The sequence below is a fragment of the Nerophis lumbriciformis genome, linkage group LG19 (assembly GCF_033978685.3).
Source record: "Nerophis lumbriciformis linkage group LG19, RoL_Nlum_v2.1, whole genome shotgun sequence".
In the NCBI taxonomy this organism is placed as follows: Eukaryota; Metazoa; Chordata; class Actinopteri; order Syngnathiformes; family Syngnathidae; genus Nerophis; species Nerophis lumbriciformis.
In genome coordinates, this window is record NC_084566.2 from 42,734,125 (window position 1) to 42,759,124 (window position 25,000).

General features: G+C 34.7%; 1 protein-coding gene across 5 annotated transcripts in view; it reads right to left on the reverse strand.

Annotated features, from left to right (window-relative positions):
- The window catches only part of LOC133618410 (receptor-type tyrosine-protein phosphatase S-like), a 425,684-nt gene that overhangs the window by 40,682 nt on the left and 360,002 nt on the right, over positions 1-25,000 (reverse strand). For all 5 annotated transcript variants that reach the window (XR_012050994.1, XM_061978745.2, XM_061978743.2 and 2 more), the window contains 5 exons: positions 22,504-22,679; positions 22,223-22,342; positions 13,903-14,057; positions 11,683-11,968; positions 1,710-1,888 (listed from right to left, as the gene is read on the reverse strand). Coding sequence is in view for 4 of the 5 variants with exons in the window: in XM_061978745.2 (XP_061834729.1) it covers positions 1,710-1,888; positions 11,683-11,968; positions 13,903-14,057; positions 22,223-22,342; positions 22,504-22,679 (916 nt within the window). In the remaining variant the exon portion in view is untranslated. The remainder of the gene's footprint in view (positions 1-1,709; positions 1,889-11,682; positions 11,969-13,902; positions 14,058-22,222; positions 22,343-22,503; positions 22,680-25,000) is intronic.

The following is a 25,000-nucleotide window of genomic DNA, read 5'->3' on the forward strand; positions in this document are numbered from 1 at the left end:
TGGACTGGACTCTCACTATTATGTTAGATCCACTATGGACTGGACTCTTACTATTATGTTAGATCCACTATGGACTGGACTCTCTCACTATTATGTTAGATCCACTATGGACTGGACTCTCACTATTATGTTAGATCCACTATGGACTGGACTCTCACTATTATGTTAGATCCACTATGGACTGGACTCTCTCACTATTATGTTAGATCCACTATGGTCTGGACTCTCACTATTATGTTAGATCCACTATGGACTGGACTCTCACTATTATGTTAGATCCACTATGGACTGGACTCTCTCACTATTATGTTGGATCCACTATGGACTGGACTCTCACTATTATGTCAGATCCACTATGGACTGGACTTTCACTATTATGTTAGATCCACTATGGACTGGACTCTCACTATTATGTCAGACCCACTCGACATCCATTGCATTCGGTCTCCCCTCGAGGGGGGGGAGGTTACCCACATATGCGGTCCTCTCCAAGGTTTCTCATAGTCATTCACATCGACGTCCCACTGGGGTGAGTTTTTCCTTGCCCTTATGTGGGCTTTGTACCGAGGATGTCGTTGTGGCTTGTGCAGCCCTTTGAGACACTTGTGATTTAGGGCTATATAAATAAACATTGATTGATTGATTGATACTATGCAAATCCAAAGCCATTTATCAACAACACCCAGAAAAATTTTGCTGGGTCCGAGCTTATCTAAGATGGACTGATGCAAAGTGGAAAAGTGTCCTGTGGTCTGACGAGTCCACATTTCAAATTGATTTTTGGAAACTGTGGACCAAAGAGGAAAAGAACCATCCGGACTGTTCTAGGGTCAAAGTGTAAAAGGCAGCATGTGTGATGGTATGGGGGTGTATTAGTGCCCAAGACATGGGTAACTTACACATCTGTGAAGGCACCATTAATGCTGAAAGGTACATACAGGTTTTGGAGCAACATACGTTGGCATCCAAGCAACATTGTCATGGACGCCCCTGCTTATTTCAGCAAGACGATGCCAAGCCACGTGTTGCAACAGCGTGGCTTCGTAGTAAAAGAGTGTCTCCCATTGAAAATGTGAAGGCTAAAATATCAGAAGAGAGACTGTTGAACAACTTAATCAAGAATGGGAAAGAATTCCACTTCGAAAATGTGTCTCCTCAGTTCCCAAACCTTTACTGAGTCTTGTTAAAAGGAAAGGCCATGTAATACAGTGGTAAAAATGCCCTTTTTTGCAATGTGTTCCTGCCATTAAATTCTAAGTTCATGATTATTTGCAAAAAATAAGAAAGTTTCTCAGTGTGAACATGAAATATCTTGTCTTTGCAGTCTATTCAATTGAATATAAGTTAAAAAGGATTCTCTTTTTATTGACCATTTACACAACTTCACTGGTTTTGTAAGATCCTACAATATGTTGTGTATTTGAAGCTTGTCCTCATTTTCGTGGTGCGTTCAAGAAGTGAAGAGTCCTAAAGTGTGTGCACAAGCAGTCTGAATCATCTTTACCTTGCATCTCACGACATGGACAGTGGCGTGCGGCGAGACAGGACGGTGAAGCTGAAGCTGACCTGACGCGACAGGTCGCCAGCGCCGTGGCGCAAACCTCTCCGATCCGTTCGCTCGTCAAACGATAAGCGGGACGACAAGCGGCCAGGTCCCGTTAGTGTCGTCGCCCCCAACCCCCCCCCCCCCCCTCCCGGAATAAACGTACCTGTAACCGTCGATGTAGCTGGCGTTGATGTAGTCCGACCCCTCCAGGCCTCGGATGGGCTGGAGGCAGACGCGGGTGGTCTCGTAGGGCATGATGTTGACAAGCCGGTTCTTGAATTTGTTGCAGGGGAGGTTGGCTGTGACGAAGCGGGACGTGTGGGCTTTGGTGTTGGCCAGTCGCTGCGTGTGGAGGACAGACATGCAGGAATTAAATCTGGAATAATATGCTCCCTTCACTGCACTCTTGGATAGGAGGGCTTAGTAGCAGCTTTCCTACTCTGGACTTGACAAGTAACCACATTTGTCATTTAGGAGAGTGAATAATTACTCAGAAAAACACTTAAATAATTTTCCAATTATTTTGTGCACCCCTATTAATTTTTTAAGAAAAAAAAAAAAAATAGAAAACTCAACAGATTTCTAATCATATTTAAATAAATAAATAAATACATTTTTTTTAAATAAAAATAAAGGAAAACTTAACAGATTTATAGTCATATTTAAGTGAAAAATTAAATGTTATGTGGTTTTTTAAATTCATATTCTGACCGCTTTGTATTATATTTGTTGGCACTTATTTCAAATGTTTTTAAAATAAAAATAAAGGAAAATTTAACAGCTTTATAGTCATATTTAAATAAAAAATGTTATGTGATTTTTTTAAATTCATATTCTGACCGTTTTTTTTATTTGTTTTGTTGGCAATTTTTTCTCATTTAAAAAAAATAGAAAATAAAGGAAAACGTAACAGATTTTTAGTCATATTTAAGTGAAAAATGAAAGGTTATGTGATTTCTTTAAATTCATATTCTGACCGCTTTGTATTATATTTGTTGGCACTTTTTTCAATTTTTTTTTAATAAAATAAAGTAAAACTTAACAGTTTTATAGTCATATTTAAATAAAAAATGAAAGGTTATGTGATTTTTTAAATTCATATTCTGACCGCTTTTTTATTTTTTTTGTTGGCACTTTTTTCTAATTTAAAAAAAATAGAAAATAAAGGAAAACGTAAAAGATTTTTAGTCATATTTAAGTGAAAAATGAAAGGTTATGTGATTTTTTTAAATTCATATTCTGACCACTTTGTATTATATTTGTTGGCACTTTTTTCAAAAAATCTTTTTAATAAAAATAAAGGAAAACGTAACAGCTTTATAGTCATATTTAAATAAAAAATGAAAGGTTATGTGTTTTTTTAAATTCATATTCTGACCGCTTTTTTATTTTTTTTGTTGGCACTTTTTTCTAATTAAAAAAAAATAGAAAATAAGGGAAAACATAACAGATTTTTAGTCATATTTAAGTGAAAAATGAAATGTTATGTGATTTTTTTTAATTCATATTCTGACCGCTTTGTATTATATTTGTTGGCACTTTTTTCAATTTTTTTTAAAATAAAAATAAAGGAAAATTTAACAGCTTTATAGTCATATTTAAATAAATAAAAAATGAAAGGTTATGTTATTTTTCTAAATTCATATTCTGACCGCTTTTTTATTTTTTTTGTTGGCACTTTTTTCTAATTTAAAAAAAAATAGAAAATAAAGGAAAACGTAACAGATTTTTAATCATATTTAAGTGAAAAATGAAAGGTTATGTGATTTTTTAAAATTCATATTCTGACCGCTTTGTATTATATTTGTTGGCACTTTTTAAAAAAATTTTTTTAATAAAATAAAGGAAAACTTAACAGCTTTATAGTCATATTTAAATAAAAAATTAAAGGTTATGTGATTTTTTTTTAATTCATATTCTGACCGCTTTTTTATTTTTTTTGTTGGCATTTTTTTCTAATTTAAAAAAAATAGAAAATAAAGGAAAACGTAACAGATTTTTAGTCATATTTAAGTGAAAAATGAAAGGTTATGTGATTTTTTTAAATTCATATTCTGACCGCTTTGTATTATATTTGTTGGCACTTTTTTCAATTTAAAAAAATAAAAATAAAGGAAAACATAACAGATTTTTAGTCATATTTAAGTGAAAAATGAAAGGTTATGTGATTTTTTAAAATTAATATTCTGACCGCTTTGTATTATATTTGTTGGCACTTTTTTCACATTTTAAAAAAATAAAAATAAAGGAAAACTTAACAGATTTATAGTCATATTTCAATAAAAAAAATGAAAGGTTATGTGATTTTTCAAATTCATATTCTGACCGCTTTGTATTATATTTGTTGGCACTTTTTTGTAAATTTAAAAAAAATAAAAATAAAGGAAAACTTAACAGATTTATAGTCATATTTAAGTGAAAAATGAAAGGTTATGTGATTTTTTAAATTCATATTCTGACCGCTTTGAATTATATCTGTTGGCACTTTTTTCAATTTTTTTTTAAATAAAAAAAAAGGAAAACTTAACAGCTTTATAGTCATATTTAAATAAAAAATGAAAGGTTATGTGATTTTTTTTAAATCATATTCTGACCGCTTTTTTTAAATCATTTTTGTTAGCACTTTTTTCTAATTAAAAAAAAAAAAAAAAAAAAGGAAAACGTAACAGATTTTTAGTCGTATTTAAGTGAAAAATGAAAGGTTATGTGATTTTTTTAAATTCATATTCTGACCGCTTTGTATTATATTTGTTGGCACTTTTTTCACATTTAAAAAAAATAAAAATAAAGGAAAACTTAACAGATTTATAGTCATATTTAAGTGAAAAATGAAAGGTTATGTGATTTTTTTTTTAAATTCATATTCTGACCGCTTTGTATTTTATTTGTTGGCACTTTTTTGTAAATTTTTTAAAATAAAAATAAAGGAAAACTTAACAGATTTATAGTCATATTTAAGTGAAAAATGAAAGGTTATGTGATTTTTTTAAATTCATATTCTGACCGCTTTGTATTATATCTGTTGGCACTTTTTTCAATTTAAAAAAAAATAAAAATAAAGGAAAACTTAACAGATTTATAGTCATATTTAAGTGAAAAATGAAAGGTTATGTGATTTTTTTAAATTCATATTCTGACCGCTTTGTATTATATTTGTTGGCACTTTTTTCAATTAAAAAAAAAATAAAAATAAAGGAACATTTAACAGATTTATAGTCATATTTAAGTGAAAAATGAAAGGTTATGTGATTTTTTTAAATTCATATTCTGACCGCTTTGTATTATATTTGTTGGCACTTTTTTGTAATTTAAAAAAAATAAAAATAAAGGAAAATTTAACAGCTTTATAGTCATATTTAAATAAAAAATGTTATGTGATTTTTTTTAAATTCATATTCTGACCGTTTTTTTATTTGTTTTGTTGGCACTTTTTTCTAATTAAAAAAAAAAAGAAAATAAAGGAAAACGTAACAGATTTTTAGTCATATTTAAGTGAAAAATGAAATGGTTATGTGATTTTTTAAAATTCATATTCTAACCGCTTTGTATTATATTTGTTGGCACTTTTTTCCACATTTTTGAAAAATAAAAATAAAGGAAAATTTAACAGCCTTATAGTCATATTTAAATAAAAAATGTTATGTGATTTTTTAAAATTCATATTCTGACCGCTTTTTTATTTTTTTTGTTGGCACTTTTTTCTAATTTAAAAAAATTGAAAATAAAGGAAAACGTAACAGATTTGTAGTCATATTTAAGTGAAAAATGAAAGGTTATGTGATTTTTTTTAAATTCATATTCTGACCGCTTTGTATTATATTTGTTGGCACTTTTTTCAAAAATTTTTAAAATAAAAATAAAGGAAAACTTAACAGCTTTATAGTCATATTTAAATAAAAAAAATGAAAGGTTATGTGATTTTTTTAAATTCATATTCTGACCGCTTTATATTATATTTGTTGGCACTTTTTTTTAAATTAAAAAAAAATAAAAATAAAGGAAAACTTAACAGTTTTATAGTCATATTTAAAAAAAAAAAAAAATGAAAGGTTATGTTATTTTTTTAAATTCCTATTCTGACCGCTTTTTTATTTTTTTTTGTTGGCACTTTTTTCAAATAAAAAAAAAATAGAAAATAAAGGAAAACGTAACAGATTTTTTTGTCATATTTAAGTGAAAAATGAAAGGTTATGTGATTTTTTTAAATTCATATTCTGACCGCTTTGTATTATATTTGTTGGCACTTTTTTCAAATTTTTTCAAAATAAAAATAAAGGAAAATTTAACAGCTTTATAGTCATATTTAAATAAAAAATGAAAGGTTATGTGATTTTTTAAATTCATATTCTGACCGCTTTTTTATTTTTTTTGTTGGCACTTTTTTCTAATTAAAAAAAAAAAGAAAATAAAGGAAAACGTAACAGATTTTTAATCATATTTAAGTGAAAAATGAAAGGTTATGTGATTTTTTAAAATTCATATTCTGACCGCTTTGTATTATATTTGTTGGCACCTTTTTCAATTTAAAAAAAAAAAAAAAAAGGAAAATTTAACAGCTTTATAGTCATATTTAAATAAAAAATGAAAGGTTATGTGATTTTTTAAATTCATATTCTGACCGCTTTTTTATTTTTTTTGTTGGCACTTTTTTCTAATTTAAAAAAAATTGAAAATAAAGGAAAACGTAACAGATTTTTAGTCATACTTAAGTGAAAAATGAAAGGTTATGTGATTTTTTAAAATTAATATTCTGACCGCTTTGTATTATATTTGTTGGCACTTTTTTCACATTTAAAAAAAATAAAAATAAAGGAAAACGTAACAGATTTTTAGTCATATTTAAGTGAAAAATGAAAGGTTATGTGATTTTTTTAAATTCATATTCTGACCGCTTTGTATTATATTTGTTGGCACTTTTTTCAATTTTTTTTTTAATAAAATAAAGGAAAACTTAACAACTTCATAGTCATATTTAAATAAAAAAATGAAAGGTTATGTGATTTTTTTAAATTCATATTCTGACCGCTTTTTTATTTTTTTTGTTAGCACTTTTTTCTAATTAAAAAAATAAAATAAATAAAGGAAAACCTAACAGATTTTTAGTCATATTTAAGTGAAAAATGAAAGGTTATGTTATTTTTTTAAATTCATATTCTGACTGCTTTGTATTATATTTGTTGGCACTTTTTTCATTTAAAAAAAATAAATAAATAAAGGAAAAATTAACAGCTTTATAGTCATATTTAAATACAAAATGAAAGGTTATGTGATTTTTTAAATTCATATTCTGACCGCTTTTTTATTATTTTTGTTAGCACTTTTTTTTAATTAAAAAAAATAAATAAATAAAGGAAAACGTAACAGATTTTTAATCATATTTAAGTGAAAAATTAAAGGTTATGTGATTTTTTTAAATTCATATTCTGACCGCTTTGTATTTTATTTGTTGGCACTTTTTTGTAAATTTTTTAAAATAAAAATAAAGGAAAACTTAACAGATTTATAGTCATATTTAAATAAAAAATGAAAGGTTATGTGATTTTTTAAATTCATTTTCTGACCGCTTTTTTATTATTTTTGTTAGCACTTTTTTCTAATTAAAACAAATAAAAAAATAAAGGAAAACGTAACAGATTTTTAGTCATATTTAAGTGAAAAATGAAAGGTTATGTGATTTTTTTAAATTCATATTCTGACCGCTTTGTATTATATTTGTTGGCACTTTTTTCAATTAAAAAAAATAATAATAATAAAGGAAAACTTAACAGCTTTATAGTCATATTTAAATAAAAAAAATAAAAGTTATGTGATTTTTTAAATTCATATTCTGACCGCTTTTTTATTTTTTTTGTTGGCACTTTTTTCTCATTTAAAAAAAATTAAAATAAAGGAAAACGTAACAGATGTTTAGTCATATTTAAGTGAAAAATGAAAGGTTATGTGATTTTTTTAAATTCATATTCTGACCGCTTTGTATTATATTTGTTGGCACTTTTTTGTAATTTAAAAAAAAATAAAAATATAGGAAAACTTAACAGATTTAAGTGAAAAATGAAAGGTTACCGGTGTGTGATTTTTTAAATTCATATTCTGACCGCTTTGTATTATTTTTGTTGGCACTTTTTGTGTAAAACAAACAAAAAAAAAGTCAAGGAAAACTTAACAGATTTCTAATCATGTTTTTGTTTGTTATTTACTTTGTCTACTGATCTTTACGTGACTCTAAAAGTTATGGTCAAATTTCCATTAAACTTTCAGGAAAAAAACCAACAAAAAACAAGTTACAGGTTAGAAAAGCTCCTTCTGGTCACATGGAGATGGCCTAAAAACGTCTTTTCAAAAATGGATTCTCAATAAGAAACTAAAAATAATAATAATCTTTTTTTTTTTTTTTTTTTTTTTTAAATAATGAACCGATTTAGAATCAGGATGAAATTGAATTATGATTCAGACGTGAATCGATTATTTTGTGCACCCCTATTCATTTGTTATTTCATTTTTTTGCTATTTAATTTGTTATCCATCCATTCCTTTTCTACCGCTTGTCCCTTTCGGATCGCGGGGGGGTGCTGGAGTCTATCTCAGCTGCATTCGGGCGGAAGGCGGCGCACACCCTGGACAAGTCGCCACCTCATCGCTTTTTTTGTAAAAAGAGAAAAAAAAGAAAACAAAGGAAAACTCAACAGATTTCTAATCATATTTAAATAAAAAATTAAAAGTTATGTGATTTTTAAATTCATATTCTGAACGCTTTGTATTATATTTGTTGGCACTTTTTTGTACAATTTAAAAAGAATAAAAATAAAGGAAAACGTAACAGATTTATAGACATATTTAAGTGAAAAATGAAAGGTTATGTGATTTTTTAAATTCATATTCTGACTGCTTTGTATTATTTTTGTTGGCACTTTTTTCTTATTTAAAAAAAAATTAAATAAAGGAAAACTTAACAGATTTATAGTCATATTTAAGTGAAAAATGAAAGGTTATGTGATTTTTTAAATTCATATTCTGACTGCTTTGTATTATATTTGTTGGCACTTTTTTCAAATTTTTTTTATATAAAAATAAAGGAAAACTTAACAGCTTTATAGTCATATTTAAATAAAAAAAAATGAAAGGTTATGTGATTTTTTAAATTTCATATTCTGACCGCTTTTTAATTTTTTTTGTTGGCACTTTTTTCTAATTTAAATAAAATAGAAAATAAAGGAAAACGTAACAGATTTATAGTCATATTTAAGTGAAAAATGAAAGGTTATGTGATTTTTTTAAATTCATATTCTGACCGCTTTGTATTATATTTGTTGGCACTTTTTTCAATTTAAAAAAAAATAAAAATAAAGGAAAACTTAACAGATTTATAGTCATATTTAAGTGAAAAATGAAAGATTATGTGATTTTTGAAATTTATATTATTTGATTATATTATAATCATATTTAAATAAAAAATGAAAGGTTATGTGATTTGTTAAATTCATATTCTGACCGCTTTTTTATTTTTTTTGTTGCCACTTTTTTCTAATTTAAATAAAATAGAAAATAAAGGAAAACGTAACAGATTTTTAGTCATATTTAAGTGAAAAATGAAAGGTTGTGTGATTTTTTTAAATTCATATTCTGACCGCTTTGTATTATATTTGTTGGCTCTTTTTTCACATTTTTTAAAATAAAAATAAAGGGAAACTTAACAGCTTTATAGTCATATTTAAATAAAAAAATGAAAGGTTATGTGATTTTTTAAATTCATATTCTGACCGCTTTTTTATTATTTTTGTTAGCACTTTTTTCTAATTTAAAAAAAATAGAAAATAAAGGAAAACGTAACAGATTTTTAGTCATATTTAAGTGAAAAATGAAAGGTTATGTGATTTTTTAAATTCATATTCTGACTGCTTTGTATTATATTTGTTGGCACTTTTTTCAAATTTTTTTTATATAAAAATAAAGGAAAACTTAACAGCTTTATAGTCATATTTAAATAAAAAAATGAAAGGTTATGTGATTTTTTAAATTTCATATTCTGACCGCTTTTTTATTTTTTTTGTTGGCACTTTTTTCTAATTTAAATAAAATAGAAAATAAAGGAAAACGTAACAGATTTTTAGTCATATTTAAGTGAAAAATGAAAGGTTATGTGATTTTTTTAAATTCATATTCTGACCGCTTTGTATTATATTTGTTGGCACTTTTTTCAATTTAAAAAAAAATAAAAATAAAGGAAAACTTAACAGATTTATAGTCATATTTAAGTGAAAAATGAAAGATTATGTGATTTTTGAAATTTATATTATTTGATTATATTATAATCATATTTAAATAAAAAATGAAAGGTTATGTGATTTGTTAAATTCATATTCTGACCGCTTTTTTATTTTTTTTGTTGCCACTTTTTTCTAATTTAAATAAAATAGAAAATAAAGGAAAACGTAACAGATTTTTAGTCATATTTAAGTGAAAAATGAAAGGTTATGTGATTTTTTTAAATTCATATTCTGACCGCTTTGTATTATATTTGTTGGCACTTTTTTCACATTTTTTTAAATAAAAATAAAGGGAAACTTAACAGCTTTATAGTCATATTTAAATAAAAAAATGAAAGGTTATGTGATTTTTTAAATTCATATTCTGACCGCTTTTTTATTATTTTTGTTAGCACTTTTTTCTAATTAAAAAAAAATAGAAAATAAAGGAAAACGTAACAGATTTTTAGTCATATTTAAGTGAAAAATGAAAGGTTATGTGATTTTTAAAAAATTCATATTCTGACCGCTTTGTATTATATTTGTTGGCACTTTTTTCAAATTTTTTAAAAATAAAAATAAAGGAAAACTTAACAGCTTTATAGTCATATTTAAATAAAAAATGAAAGGTTATGTGATTTTTTTAAATTCATATTCTGACTGCTTTTTTATTTTTTTTGTTGGCACTTTTTTCAATTTAAAAAAAAATAGAAACTAAAGGAAAACGTAACAGCTTTATAGTCATATTTAAATAAAAAATGAAAGGTTATGTGATTTTTTAAATTCATATTCTGACCGCTTTTTTATTTTTTTTGTTGGCACTTTTTTCTAATTAAAAAAAAAAAGAAAATAAAGGAAAACGTAACAGATTTTTAGTCATATTTAAGTGAAAAATGAAAGGTTATGTGATTTTTTAAATTCATATTCTGACTGCTTTGTATTATTTTTGTTGGCACTTTTTTCTAATTTAAAAACAATTAAAATAAAGGAAAACTTATCAGATTTATAGTCATATTTAAGTGAAAAATGAAAGGTTATGTGATTTTTTTAAATTCATATTCTGACCGCTTTGTATTATATTTGTTGGCACTTTTTTTGTAAATTTTTAAAAATAAAAATAAAGGAAAACTTAACAGATTTATAGTCATATTTAAGTGAAAAATGAAAGATTATGTAATTTTTGAAATTCATATTCTGACCGCTTTGTATTATTTTTGTTGGCACTTTTTGTGTAAAACAAAAACAAAAAGTCAAGGAAAACTTAACATATTTCTAATCATATTTTTGTTTATTATTTACTTTGTCTACAGGTCTTAACGTGACTCTAAAAGTCGTATTTCCATTACACTTTCAGGAGAAAAAACAACAACAAAAAGAGGTTACAGGTTAGAAAAGCTCCTTCTGGTCACATGGAGATGGCCTAAAATCTTATTTTCAAAATTGGATTCTCAATAAGAAACAAAAAATAATAATAATCTTTTTTTTTTGTAATAATTAACCGATTTAGAAACAGGATGAATTTTCATTATTTCGCTATTTAATTTGTTATTTTGTTTGTTATTTTACTTGATCTTTGTGGAGGGGGGGCGTGGCCTGCGGACCTGCCGCGGAACCGGGTGTGCAAGGACCGACCTCGGAGACAGCGACAGGTGAGTAGATGGCCCAGGTGGGGCCTTGTTATCTAATCACCTGTCGCCTTTATTAGCAGCAGCCGGAACGAGACAGGTTGTTGGAGTTGGAGTTGGAGCCAGAGAGAGCGAGAGATGGACTCAGAAAAAGACATGTTGCTGGAAAGCAAAAGCCTTGCACTATTTATGAAAATAAAACAGTGTTGTCCATGAACCTTCGAGGACAAAGAAGAATATGAGACCCTGAGGGGCCGTCTTACCGTACCTTAAACTCCAGCTCCATGCCGGTGACGTGCTCGCCGTTCTCCACCTTGGCCAGCTTCTGCATGTAGGAGTAGAGACTCCTGGCCGCCACCTCCGTGTTCCCGCAGGCCACCGCCTCCAGCAGCGCCTCGTGGATGAAGCTGTACTGGTCCTCCGTCTGCACCATGTAGTTCCTCTGCGAGCGCATCAGCGTGACGTGGCCGTAGATGTCGGCGGTGCGCTCGTGGCGGATGCGCTCCAACATGGCGTCGATGACGATGAAGCAGCCGGTGCGGCCGACGCCGGCGCTGAGGTGCAAGACAGGATCACAATCACAAAGACTTTATTCATCCCCGAGGGGAAATTAAACATTTTCAGCAAAATCCCATTCAAGATCAGACAAACATTACAGGGAGACAGAACAGGATCAAACATTACAGGGAGACAGAACCGGATCAAACATTACAGGGAGACAGAACAGGATCAAACTTTACAGGGAGACAGAACAGGATCAAACATTACAGGGAGACGGAACAGGATCAAACATTACAGGGAGACAGGACAGGATCAAACATTACAGGGAGACAGAACAGAATCAAACGTAGGGAGACAGAAAATGATCAAACATTACAGGGAGACAGAACAGGATAAAACATTACATGGACACAGAACAGGATCAAACATTACAGGGAGACAGAACAGGCTCAAACATTGCAGGGAGACAGAACAGGATCAAACATTACAGAGAGACAGAACAGTATCCAACATTACAGGGAGACCGAACAGGATCAAACATTACAGGGAGACCGGACAGGATCAAACATTGAAGGGAGATAGAACAGGATCAAACATTACAGAGAGACAGAACAGGATCCAAAAATTATAGGGAGACGGAACAGGATCAAACATTACAGGGAGACAGAACAGGATCAAACATTACAGGGAGACAGAACAGGATTAAACATTACAGGGATACAGAACAGTATCAAACACAACAGGGAGACAGAACAGGATCAAACATTACAGGGAGACAGAACAGGATCAAACATTACAGGGAGACAGTATAGGATCAAACATTACAGGGAGACAGAACATAACCAAACATTACAGGGAGACAGAACAGGATCAAATATTACAGGGAGACCGAACAGGATCAAACATTACAGGGAGACAGAACAGGATCAAACATTACAGGGAGACAGAACAGGATCAAACATTACAGAGAGACAGAACAGGATCAAACATTACAGGGACACAGAACAGGATCAAACATTACAAGGAGACAGAACAGGATCAAACATTACAGGGAGACCGAACAGGATCAAACATTACAGGGAGACAGAACAGGATCAAACATTACAGGGAGACAGAATAGGATCAAACATTACAGGGAGACCGAACAGTATCAAACATTACAGAGAGACAGAACAGGATCAAAAATATTACAGAGAGACAGAACAGGATCAAACAATACAGGGAGACAGAACAGGATCAAACATTACAGGGAGACAGAACAGGATCAAACATTACAGGGAGACAGCCAACTTCCGGCGCCCCTTTCAAATACAGGTGAGATATAGGTAAACAATGGGTGGTGGGGCGTTTGGAGGGTGTTAAAACACACACACACACACACACACACACACACACACACACACACACACACACACACACACACACACACTATTAATGTTATCTAATCTACTTACACTTTACATTCTTGTCAAATGATAAGAAACCAAGTGTTAATCTCAAAGATTAATATTTATTTAACACATAAACCTTAGACTTAGGTCAGGCTGATTAGACAAATAAGTACAAACCGAATATACTGCATAAGAAGAGAGTCATGAATAAAATATATTCACATACAATTATGTTGAGCTAAAATAATTAAACTAAATTAATAATATACATGTAATAAAATTAAAGTGCCAATGAAAATACAGCTTTACCACTTTAGTCATAATTTGTGCGCTTAAGCAACTTCTCTATGACTTTCGCTCCAGACTTCTTCTGTTTGTTTGATAATGTCATTACTGCCACTAGTGGTGGGAAAGTGTATTACAACGGAGTACCGCGGCAGTCCATATGGACCCCAGCTCCAAAACACACATGTGTTGGCGGCCTTTTAGGGGGCCAAATGTAGTGACTTTTTTGAACCAGCAGATGGCGTCTGTGGAACACTAAGACAGTATCAGTGCCGTGTCACTGCGAGGTCACGGTGTGTGTGATTATGCACCTGCAGTGTGCGATGATAGGACCGGCGTCCGGAGGGTTGCAGGTCTTGACCCTGCGCAGGAAGTTGAGGAAGGGGGTGGGGTACTCTGGAACGCCGTGGTCCGGCCAAGCGGTGAACTGGAACTGGCGCACTTCTCGCCGTTCACTGCTGCCGCTCTGGCAATCAAAAACAGGAAGCGGACATCTGTCATTCATTGCTGTATTATTATTAAATGCTGAAGACGTTTTTGTAGTGAATACAGAGCAGCTCCTCTTACTCGGCAGAATCTGCCTAGCAACACGTGGTCATGTGACCGGGAAGAAATATACAAATTGTTCAAATAAATTAATTAAAAGGTAAAAAAAATGAATTTTGTTTGTTTAACCTATAAAACAGTATAATATTAGCCTTTATTTACTCCCATGTGGGGTTGTACCGGTACTAGTACGGTATCGCGGTACTAATCAATCAAAAACGGTACTATACCCTGTTTGAAAAAGTACCGCTTCCCCATATTTTATAATTTATTTATTTTTTAACGAGCATGACGGCGCGTCGTCACGTCTTGACATTGCCGGTTTTACGAGCAGAGGAGCATGTTGGGCAGCGCACACACACAGAGTACTTACAAGCAGACACAGTGTGTAGACAGAAAAGGGAGAATAGATGCATTTTTGGTGTAAAAAGTAAAGATAAAGGTGAAGTTATAACACTGAAACGCCCTCAGGAAGAGCGGCTAACATCCATCCTTAGCTACTTCTAAATCACTAATCAAATAAAGTAAGTTTCTTACAAGTATCATTATCACTGGAGGACGAGGAATATCTAAACATGCTTCACTACACACCGTAGGAGGATACAATAGCTCATTGCTAACAGCAAGCTAGCATCCCTAAATGTAAACAAATGCCATGGGTGGATACCAAGTACAAGAGCGCATCTAGTCGATACTACTATGATTACATCGATATTTTTTTATCGTCATAAAATATTTGTTCCTGTTTTAAAAAGAAAAAAATTACATTATGTTTATAAAGTCAGTAAATATGTCCTGGACACTTTGAATATGACCAATGTATGATCCTGTAACTACTTGGTATCGGATCGATACCTAAATGTGTGGTATCATCCAAAACTCAAATAAAGTAAGTTTCTTACAAGTATCATTATCACTGGAGGACGAGGAATATCTAAACATGCTTCGCTACACACCGTAGGAGGATACAATAGCTCATTGCTAACAGCAAGCTAGCATCCCTAAATGTAAACAAATGCCATGGGTGGATACCAAGTACAAGAGTGTATCTAGTCGATACTACTATGATTACATCGATATTTTTTTATCGTCATAAAATATTTTTTCCTGTTTTAAAAAAAAAAATATATATATTATGTTTATAAAGTCAGGAAATATGTCCTGGACACTTTAAATATGACCAATGTATGATCCTGTAACTACTTGGTATCGGATCGATACCTAAATGTGTGGTATCATCCAAAACTCAAATAAAGTAAGTTTCTTACAAGTAGCATTATCACTGGAGGACGAGGAATATCTAAACATGCTTCATTACACACCGTAGGAGGATACAATAGCTCATTGCTAACAGCAAGCTAGCATCCCTAAATGTAAACAAATGCCATGGGTGGATACCAAGTACAAGAGCGCATCTAGTCGATACTACTATGATTACATCGATATTTTTTTATCGTCATAAAATATTTTTTCCTGTTTTAAAAAAATATATATATATATTATGTTTATAAAGTCAGGAAATATGTCCTGGACACTTTGAAGATGACCAATGTATGATCCTGTAACTACTTGGTATCGGATCGATACCTAAATGTGTGGTATCATCCAAAACTAATGTCAAGTATCAAAGAAGAGAAGAATAAGTGATTATTACATTTTAACAGAAGTGTAGATAGAACATGTTAAAACAGAAAATAAGCAGATATTAACAGTAAATGAACAAGTAGATTAATAATCAAATTTTTTACAGTTTGTCCCTCTTAATGTTGATAAAATAATATAATGATAAATGACACAATATGTTACTGCATATCTGTTTTAATTAGTGCTTTCATGCTTTTATTTCTATTTTTTATCTATGTTTCTGTTTTATCTAGTGTTTTTCATGTTTTCATTTCTATTTTATTTAATTTTTTTATACTTTGTAGCACTTTGAGATATCAACAAATGTAAAGTTATTATTATTATTACTGCATACGTCAGCAGACTAATTAGGAGTCTTTGTTTACTTACTTACTACTAAAAGACAAGTTGTCTAGTATGTTCACTATTTTATTTAAGGACTAAATGACAATAATAAACATATGTTTCGTGTACACGACATGGAGGTGTCGGTTTCTTTGATCTATTGGACAGCCACAGGAAGACCTTGTCATGACCCTGAGATCTACAAAGCAGACCTGACACCGCTCCAGGCACCTTTTTTTTAAATTGTTTGTAACCGAGTGCGGCAGCTGTTTATGACCCCCTCCCCTTAGAAAACAGCTGCAGCCATGTAATCAGGAAGTGCTCAAATGAATGAGGAGGGGTGGAGCTCTCTTCTCGCTGGCCTTTAACCAGAGCTGAGCCCGCCCACTAGGCCACCATTTCTTTTTTTAAATGTAATCATAATAATATTGACTAGATACGCTCTAGTACTTGGTATCATTACAGCGGATGTCAGGTGTAGATCCACCCATGGCGTTTGTTTACATTGTGACGCCGGTGAGCTATTGTGTCCTCCTACGGTGTGTAGTGAAGCATGTTCAGCTATTCCTCGTCCTCCAGTGATAATGGTACTTGTAATAAACCCACTTAATTTGTCGCCATGGAGGCCAGGATTAGTGATTTAGAAGTAGCTAAGGATGGATGTTCACTATTTTATTTAAGGACTAAATGACAATAATAAACATATGTTTCAGGTACACGACATGGAGGTGTCGGTTTCTTTGATCTATTGGACAGCCACAGGAAGACCTTGTCATGACCCTGAGAACTACAAAGCAGACCTGACACCGCTCCAGGCACCTTTTCTTTAAATTGTTTGTAACCGAGTGCGGCAGCTGTTTATGACCCCCTCCCCTTAGAAAACAGCTGCAGCCATGTAATCAGGAAGTGCCCAAATGAATGAGGAGGGGTGGAGCTCTCTTCTCGCTGGCCTTTAACCTGAGCTGAGCCCGCCCACTAGGCCACCATTTCTTTTTTTAAATGTAATCATAATAATATTGACTAGATACGCTCTAGTACTTGGTATCATTACAGTGGATGTCAGGTGTAGATCCACCCATGGCGTTTGTTTACATTGTGACGCCGGTGAGCTATTTTATCCTCCTACGGTGTGTAGTGAAGCATGTTCAGCTATTCCTCGTCCTCCAGTGATAATACTACTTGTAATAAACCCACTTAATTTGTCGCCATGGAGGCCAGGATTAGTGATTTAGAAGTAGCTAAGGATGGATGTTCACTATTTTATTTAAGGACTAAATGACAATAATAAACATATGTTTCGTGTACACGACATGGAGGTGTCGGTTTCTTTGATCTATTGGACAGCCACAGGAAGACCTTGTCATGACCCTGAGATCTACAAAGCAGACCTGACACCGCTCCAGGCACCTTTTCTTTAAATTGTTTGTGACTCAGTGCGGCAGCTGTTTATGACCCCCTCCCCTTAGAAACAGCTGCATCCATGTAATCAGGAAATGCCCAAATAAATGAGGAGGTGTGGAGCTCTCTTCTCGCTGGCCTTTAAACTGAGCTGAGCCCGCCCACTAGGCCACCATTTTTAGTGCCCCCCTTCGTTTTAGTGTTCTTTTCAATTTGTCACACTCTTATGGTCAGAATAATTGTATATAAGTTATCACACAACTTGTTTCCCCAAAAGTTCAGGCTGTCCCTGCGAGAAGACAAAAGTTGTCTTTGCTCTTATCAAGCAAAAGGCCTATCTACTGTGTGCGATGGAATGCGACGTGGAGGTGTCGGTTTCTTTGATCTATTGGACAGCCACAGGAAGACCTTGTCATGACCCTGAGATCTACAAAGCAGACCTGACACCGCTCCAGGCACCTTTTCTTTAAATTGTTTGTGACAGAGTGTGGCAGCTGTTTATGACCCCCTTCCCTTAGAAGCAGCTGCAGCCATGTAATCAGGAAATACCCAAATAAATGAGGAGGCGTGGAGCTCTCTTCTCGCTGGCCTTTAACCTGAGCTGAGCCCGCCCACGAGGCCACCATTTCTTGTGTACCCCCCCTTCGCATTAGTTTTTTTTTTTTCAATTTGTCACACTCTTATGGTCCGAATAATTGTATATAAGTTATCACACAACTTGTTTTCCCATGAGTTGAGGCTACCCCCTGCGAGAAGACAAAAGCTGTCTTTGTTCTTATCAAGCAAAGGGCCTATCTACTGTGTCGGTTTCTTTGATCAATCGGACAGCCACAGGAAGACCTTGTCATGACCCAGAGATCTACAAAGCAGAGAGGGAGCAGACCTGACACCGCTCCAGGCACCTTTTCTTTAAATTGTTTGTGGCCGAGTGCGGCAGCTGTTTATGACCCCCTCCCCTTAGAAACAGCTGCAGCCATGTAATCAGGACATGCCCAAATAAATGAGGAGGCGCGGAGCTCTCTTCTCGCTGGCCTTTAAAATGAGCTGAGCCCACTCACTAGGCCACCATTTCTAGTACAGCCCCCCCCTTTCGCTTTAGTTTTCTTTTCAATTTGTCGCACTCTTATAGTCAGAATAACTGTATATAAGTTATCACACAACTTGTTTTCCCATGAGTTCAGGCTGCCCCTGCGAGAAGACAAAAGCTGTCTTTGTTCTTATCAAGCAAAAGGCCTATCCACTGTGTGCGATGGGATGCGACGTGGAGGTGTCGGTTTCTTTGATCAATCGGACAGCCACAGGAAGACCTTGTCATGACCCTGAGATCTACAAAGCAGACCTGACACCGCTCCAGGCACCTTTTCTTTAAATTGTTTGTGACCGAGTGCGGCAGCTGTTTATGACCCCCTCCCCTTAGAAACAGCTGCAGCCATGTAATCAGGAAATGCCCAAATGAATGAGGAGGGGTGGAGCTCTCTTCTCGCTGGCCTTTAACCTGAGCTGAGCCCGCCCACTAAGGCCACCATTTCTTTTTTAAATGTAATCATAATAATATTGACTAGATACGCTCTAGTACTTGGTATCATTACAGTGGATGTCAGGTGTAGATCCACCCATGGCGTTTGTTTACATTGTGACGCTGGTGAGCTATTGTAGCCTCCTACGGTGTGTAGTGAAGCATGTTCAGCTATTCCTCGTCCTCCAGTGATAATGGTACTTGTTATAAACCCACTTAATTTGTCGCCATGGAGGCCAGGATTAGTGATTTAGAAGTAGCTAAGGATGGATGTTCACTATTTTATTTAAGGACTAAATTACAATAATAAACATATGTTTCATGTACACGACATGGAGGTGTCGGTTTCTTTGATCTATTGGACAGCCACAGGAAGACCTTGTCATGACCCTGAGATCTACAAAGCAGACCTGACACCGCTCCAAGCACCTTTTTTTTAAATTGTTTGTAACCGAGTGCGGCAGCTGTTTATGACCCCCTCCCCTTAGAAAACAGCTGCAGCCATGTAATCAGGAAATGCCCAAATGAATGAGGAGCGGTGGAGCTCTCTTCTCGCTGGCCTTTAACCTGAGCTGAGCCCGCCCACTAGGCCACCATTTCTTTTTTAAATGTAATCATAATAATATTGACTAGATACGCTCTAGTACTTGGTATCATTACAGTGGATGTCAGGTGTAGATCCACCCATGGCGTTTGTTCACATTGTGACGCCGGTGAGCTATTGTATCCTCCTACGGTGTGTAGTGAAGCATGTTCAGCTATTCCTCGTCCTCCAGTGATAATGATACTTGTTATAAACCCACATCAGCGCACAAAAGAGAAGGAATGATCCCACTTTGATGATTCCACCTCACCACGTTTGTTTGGCCGTACGACAAACACGATCCTCCATGATGCGATGATTCACGACAACACGACTTTCTGAGAAGTGACAGTGGACTTAAAAGCCAGAGTTGGCCTGGTTTGTGTGTTTGTAAGTAGGCCACAGAGGCACGCTGGTCAAATCTCATCACCCTGGGGAGGGACGACCTCCTTTGACTGCCCACTAAGTCCAGTCTAATATTATTCACAATTTACGACAGAAAGAAGTGCACACTAGGTTCTATTGAATAGTACATCTTTTGTCTGCAGTACTGTGGAGTGTGTTTGCACCGATATTTATATTTATGGTTCATTAACACCTGACACCGCTCCAGGCAGCTTTTCTTTAAATTGTTTGTGACCGAGTGCGGCAGCTGTTTATGACCCCCTCCCCTTAGAAACAGCTGCAGCCATGTAATCAGGAAATGCCCAAATAAATGAGGAGGCGTGGAGCTCTCTTCTCGCTGGCCTTTAACCTGAGCTGAGCCCACCCACTAGGCCACCATTTCTAGTGCCCCCTCTTCGCATTAGTTTTTTTTTTCAATTTGTCGCACTCTTATGGTCCGAATAATTGTATATAAGTTACCACACAACTTGTTTTCCCATGAGTTCAGGCTGCCCCCTGCGAGGAGACAAAAGCTGTCTTTGTTCTTATCAAGCAAAAGGCCTATCCACTGTGTGCGATGGGATGCGACGTGGAGGTGTCGGTTTCTTTGATCAATCGGACAGCCACAGGAAGACCTTGTCATGACCCTGAGATCTACAAAGCAGACCTGACACCGCTCCAGGCACCTTTTCTTTAAATTGTTTGTGACCGAGTGCGGCAGCTGTTTATGACCCCTTTCCCTTAGAAACAGCTGCAGCCATGTAATCAGGAAATGCCCAAATAAATGAGGGAGGCGTGGAGCTCTCTTCTCGCTGGCCTTTAACCTGAGCTGAGCCCGCTCACTAGGCCACCATTTATAGTGCCCCCGCCCTCCCCTTTTCTTTAGTTTTCTTTTCAATTTGTCGCACTCTTATGGTCCGAATAATTGTATATAAGTTATCACACAACTTGTTTTCCCATGAGTTCAGGCTGCCCCCTGCGAGAAGACAAAAGCTGTCTTTGTTCTTATCAAGCAAAAGGACTATCCACTGTGTGCGATGGGATGCGACATGGAGGTGTCGGTTTCTTTGATCTATTGGACAGCCACAGGAAGACCTTGTCATGACCCTGAGATCTACAAAGCAGACCTGACACTGCTCCAGGCACCTTTTCTTTAAATTGTTTGTGACCGAGTGCGGCAGCTGTTTATGACCCCCTCCCCTTAGAAACAGCTACAGCCATATAATCAGGAAATGCCCAAATAAATGAGGAGGCGTGGAGCTCTCTTCTCGCTGGCTTTTAACCTGAGCTGAGCCCGCCCACGAGGCCACCATTTCTTGTGTACCCCCCCTTCGCATAAGTTTTTTTTTTTCAATTTGTCACACTCTTATGGTCCGAATAATTGTATATAAGTTATCACACAACTTGTTTTCCCATGAGTTGAGGCTACCCCCTGCGAGAAGACAAAAGCTGTCTTTGTTCTTATCAAGCAAAAGGCCTATCTACTGTGTCGGTTTCTTTGATCAATCGGACAGCCACAGGAAGACCTTGTCATGACCCAGAGATCTACAAAGCAGAGAGGGAGCAGACCTGACACCGCTCCAGGCACCTTTTCTTTAAATTGTTTGTGACCGAGTGCGGCAGCTGTTTATGACCCCCTCCCCTTAGAAACAGCTGCAGCCATGTAATCAGGACATGCCCAAATAAATGAGGAGGCGCGGAGCTCTCTTCTCGCTGGCCTTTAAAATGAGCTGAGCCCACTCACTAGGCCACCATTTCTAGTACAGCCCCCCCCTTTCGCTTTAGTTTTCTTTTCAATTTGTCGCACTCTTATAGTCAGAATAACTGTATATAAGTTATCACACAACTTGTTTTCCCATGAGTTCAGGCTGCCCCCTGCGAGAAGACAAAAGCTGTCTTTGTTCTTATCAAGCAAAAGGCCTATCCACTGTGTGCGATGGGATGCAACATGGAGGTGTCGGTTTCTTTGATTTCCTGGACAGTCACAGGAAGACCTTGTCATGACCCTGAGATCTACAAAGAAGACCTGACACCGGACCAGGCACCTTTTCTTTAAATTTTTTGTAACCGAGTGCGGCAGCTGTTTATGACCCCCTCCCCTTAGAAACAGCTGCAGCCATGTAATCAGGAAATGCCCAAATAAATGAGGAGGCGCGGAGCTCTCTTCTCGCTGGCCTTTAACCTGAGCTGAGCCCGCTCACTAGGCCACCATTTCTAGTGCGGAGAGAGAACTCACCTTGTGGAGGGAAAAGGTGCGCACACAGAAGGTGGCCAGCTCCATGGTGTCCAGCAGGGTGAGCTGGATTGTCCCGTATGTGTCCGTCCCCCGACTGGGCCAGTACTGGTCACACTTGATCTACGCACACACACACACACACACACACACACACACACACACACACACACACACACACACACACACACACACACACACACACACACACACACACACATTGTCCACATCAAGCTGAGCAATATTGCAAGTACGCGTCAAGTCAGTAAATCGCTTTTTGGCACCCGTGACTTTTCCTCCAGGCGTGTCATCATGACCACGGAGGCGGCCCGCTGCTCCCACACCATCCTCCAGAAGTCCCCGAACGTCTCGGCCAGCGGGCCCTGGGTGGCGATGTAGGCGTTCTGCTTCCTGTAACCGTCCACGTAATTGGCGTTGATGTAGTCACTTCCCAGGACACCTGCGCACATTTCAATAAAAACGACCCATTATAAAGTGTTGGTGTGTTGCCGCGGCGACGCTTTCTAGGACAGGTGGTTCTTAACCTTTTTCATCTCGGGCCCAACTTTCCACGCTCAAATATCAACACTGAAATAGTCACCTTACACTTTCATATTCAATAATTATATCTAATTATAAATTATTCTCTATTAAATGTAGCTAAGCTACAAGTTACTCTCCATTAAATGTACTTAAACTACAAGTTACTCTCCATTAAATGTACTTAAACTACAAGTTACTCTCCATTAAATATAACTAACTACAAGTTACTCTCCATTAAATGTAACTAAGGTACAAGTTACTCTCCATTAAATGTAGCTAAATTACAAGTTACTCTCCATTAAATGTAGCTAAGTTACAAGTTACTCTCCATTAAATGTAACTAAGCTACAAGTTACTCTCCATTAAATGTAGCTAAGCTACAAGTTTCTCTCCATTAAATGTAATTAAACTACAAGTTACTCTCCATTAAATGTAACTAAGCTACAAGTTACTCTCCATTAAATCTAGCTAAGTTACAAGTTACTCTCCATTACATGTAGTTAAGCTACAAGTTACTCTCCATTAAATGTAGCTAAGCTACAAGTTACTCTCCATTAAATGTAACTAAGCTACAAGTTACTCTCCATTAAATGTAGCGAAGCTACAAGTTACTCTCCATTAAATGTAGCTAAGTTACAAGTTACTCTCCATTAAATGTAGCTAAGTTACAAGTTACTCTCCATTAAATGTAGCAAAGCTACAAGTTACTCTCCATTAAATGTAGCTAAGTGACAAGTTACTTTCCATTAAATGTAGCTAAGCTACAAGTTACTCTCCATTAAATGTAGCTAAGCTACAAGTTACTCTCCATTAAACGTAGCTAAGCTACAAGTTACTCTCCATTAAATGTAGCTAAGCTACAAGTTACTCTCCATTAAATGTAGCTAAGTTACAAGTTACTCTCCATTAAATGTAGCTATGTTACAAGTTACTCTCCATTAAATGTAACTAAGGTACAAGTTACTCTCCATTAAATGTTGCTAAGCTACAAGTTACTCTCCATTAAATGTAACTAAGCTACAAGTTACACTCCATAAAATGTAACTAAGCTACAAGCTACTAGCTACTAGCTACATTTAATAGAGAGTAACTTGTAGCTTAGCTACATTTAATGGAGAGTAACTTGTAACTTAATGGAGAGTAACTTGTAGCTTAAGTTACAAGTTACTCTCCATTAAATGTAGCTAAGCTACATTTAATGGAGAGTAACTTGTAACTTAGCTACATTTATTGGAGAGTAACTTCTAGCTTAAGTTAGAAGTTACTGTCCATTAAATGTAGCTTAGCTACAAGTTGCTCTCCATTAAATGTAGCTAAGCTACACGTTACTCTCCAATAAATGTAACTAAGCTACAAGTTACCCTTCATTAAATGTAGCTAAGCTACAAGTTACTCTCCATTAAATGTAATTAAACTACAAGTTACTCTCCATTAAATGAAGCTAAGCTACAAGTTACTCTCCATTAAATATAACTAAGCTACAAGTTACTCTCCATTAAATGTAACTAGGCTACAAGTTACCCTCCATTAAACGCAACAAAGCTACAAGGTACTCTCCATTAAATGTAACTAAGCTACAAGTTACTCTCCATTAAATGTAGCAAAGCTACAAGTTACTCTCCATTAAATGTAACTAAGCTACAATTTACTCTCCATTAAATGTAGCTAAGCTACAAGTTACTCTCCATTAAATGTAGCTAAGTTACAAGTTACTCTCCATTAAATGTAGCTATGTTACAAGTTACTCTCCATTAAATGTAACTAAGGTACAAATTACTCTCCATTAAATGTAGCGAAGCTACAAGTTACTCTCCATTAAATGTAACTAAGCTACACGTTACTCTCCATTAAATGTAGCAAAGCTACAAGTTACTCTCCATTAAATGTAGCAAAGCTACAAGTTACTCTCCATTAAATGTAACTAAGCTACAATTTACTCTCCATTAAATGTAGCTAAGCTACAAGTTACTCTCCATTAAATGTAGCTAAGTTACAAGTTACTCTCCATTAAATGTAGCTATGTTACAAGTTACTCTCCATTAAATGTAACTAAGGTACAAATTACTCTCCATTAAATGTAGCGAAGCTACAAGTTACTCTCCATTAAATGTAACTAAGCTACACGTTACTCTCCATTAAATGTAGCAAAGCTACAAGTTACTCTCCATTAAATGTAGCTAAGCTACAAGTTACTCTCCATTAAATGTAACTAAGCTACAAGTTACTCTCCATTAAATG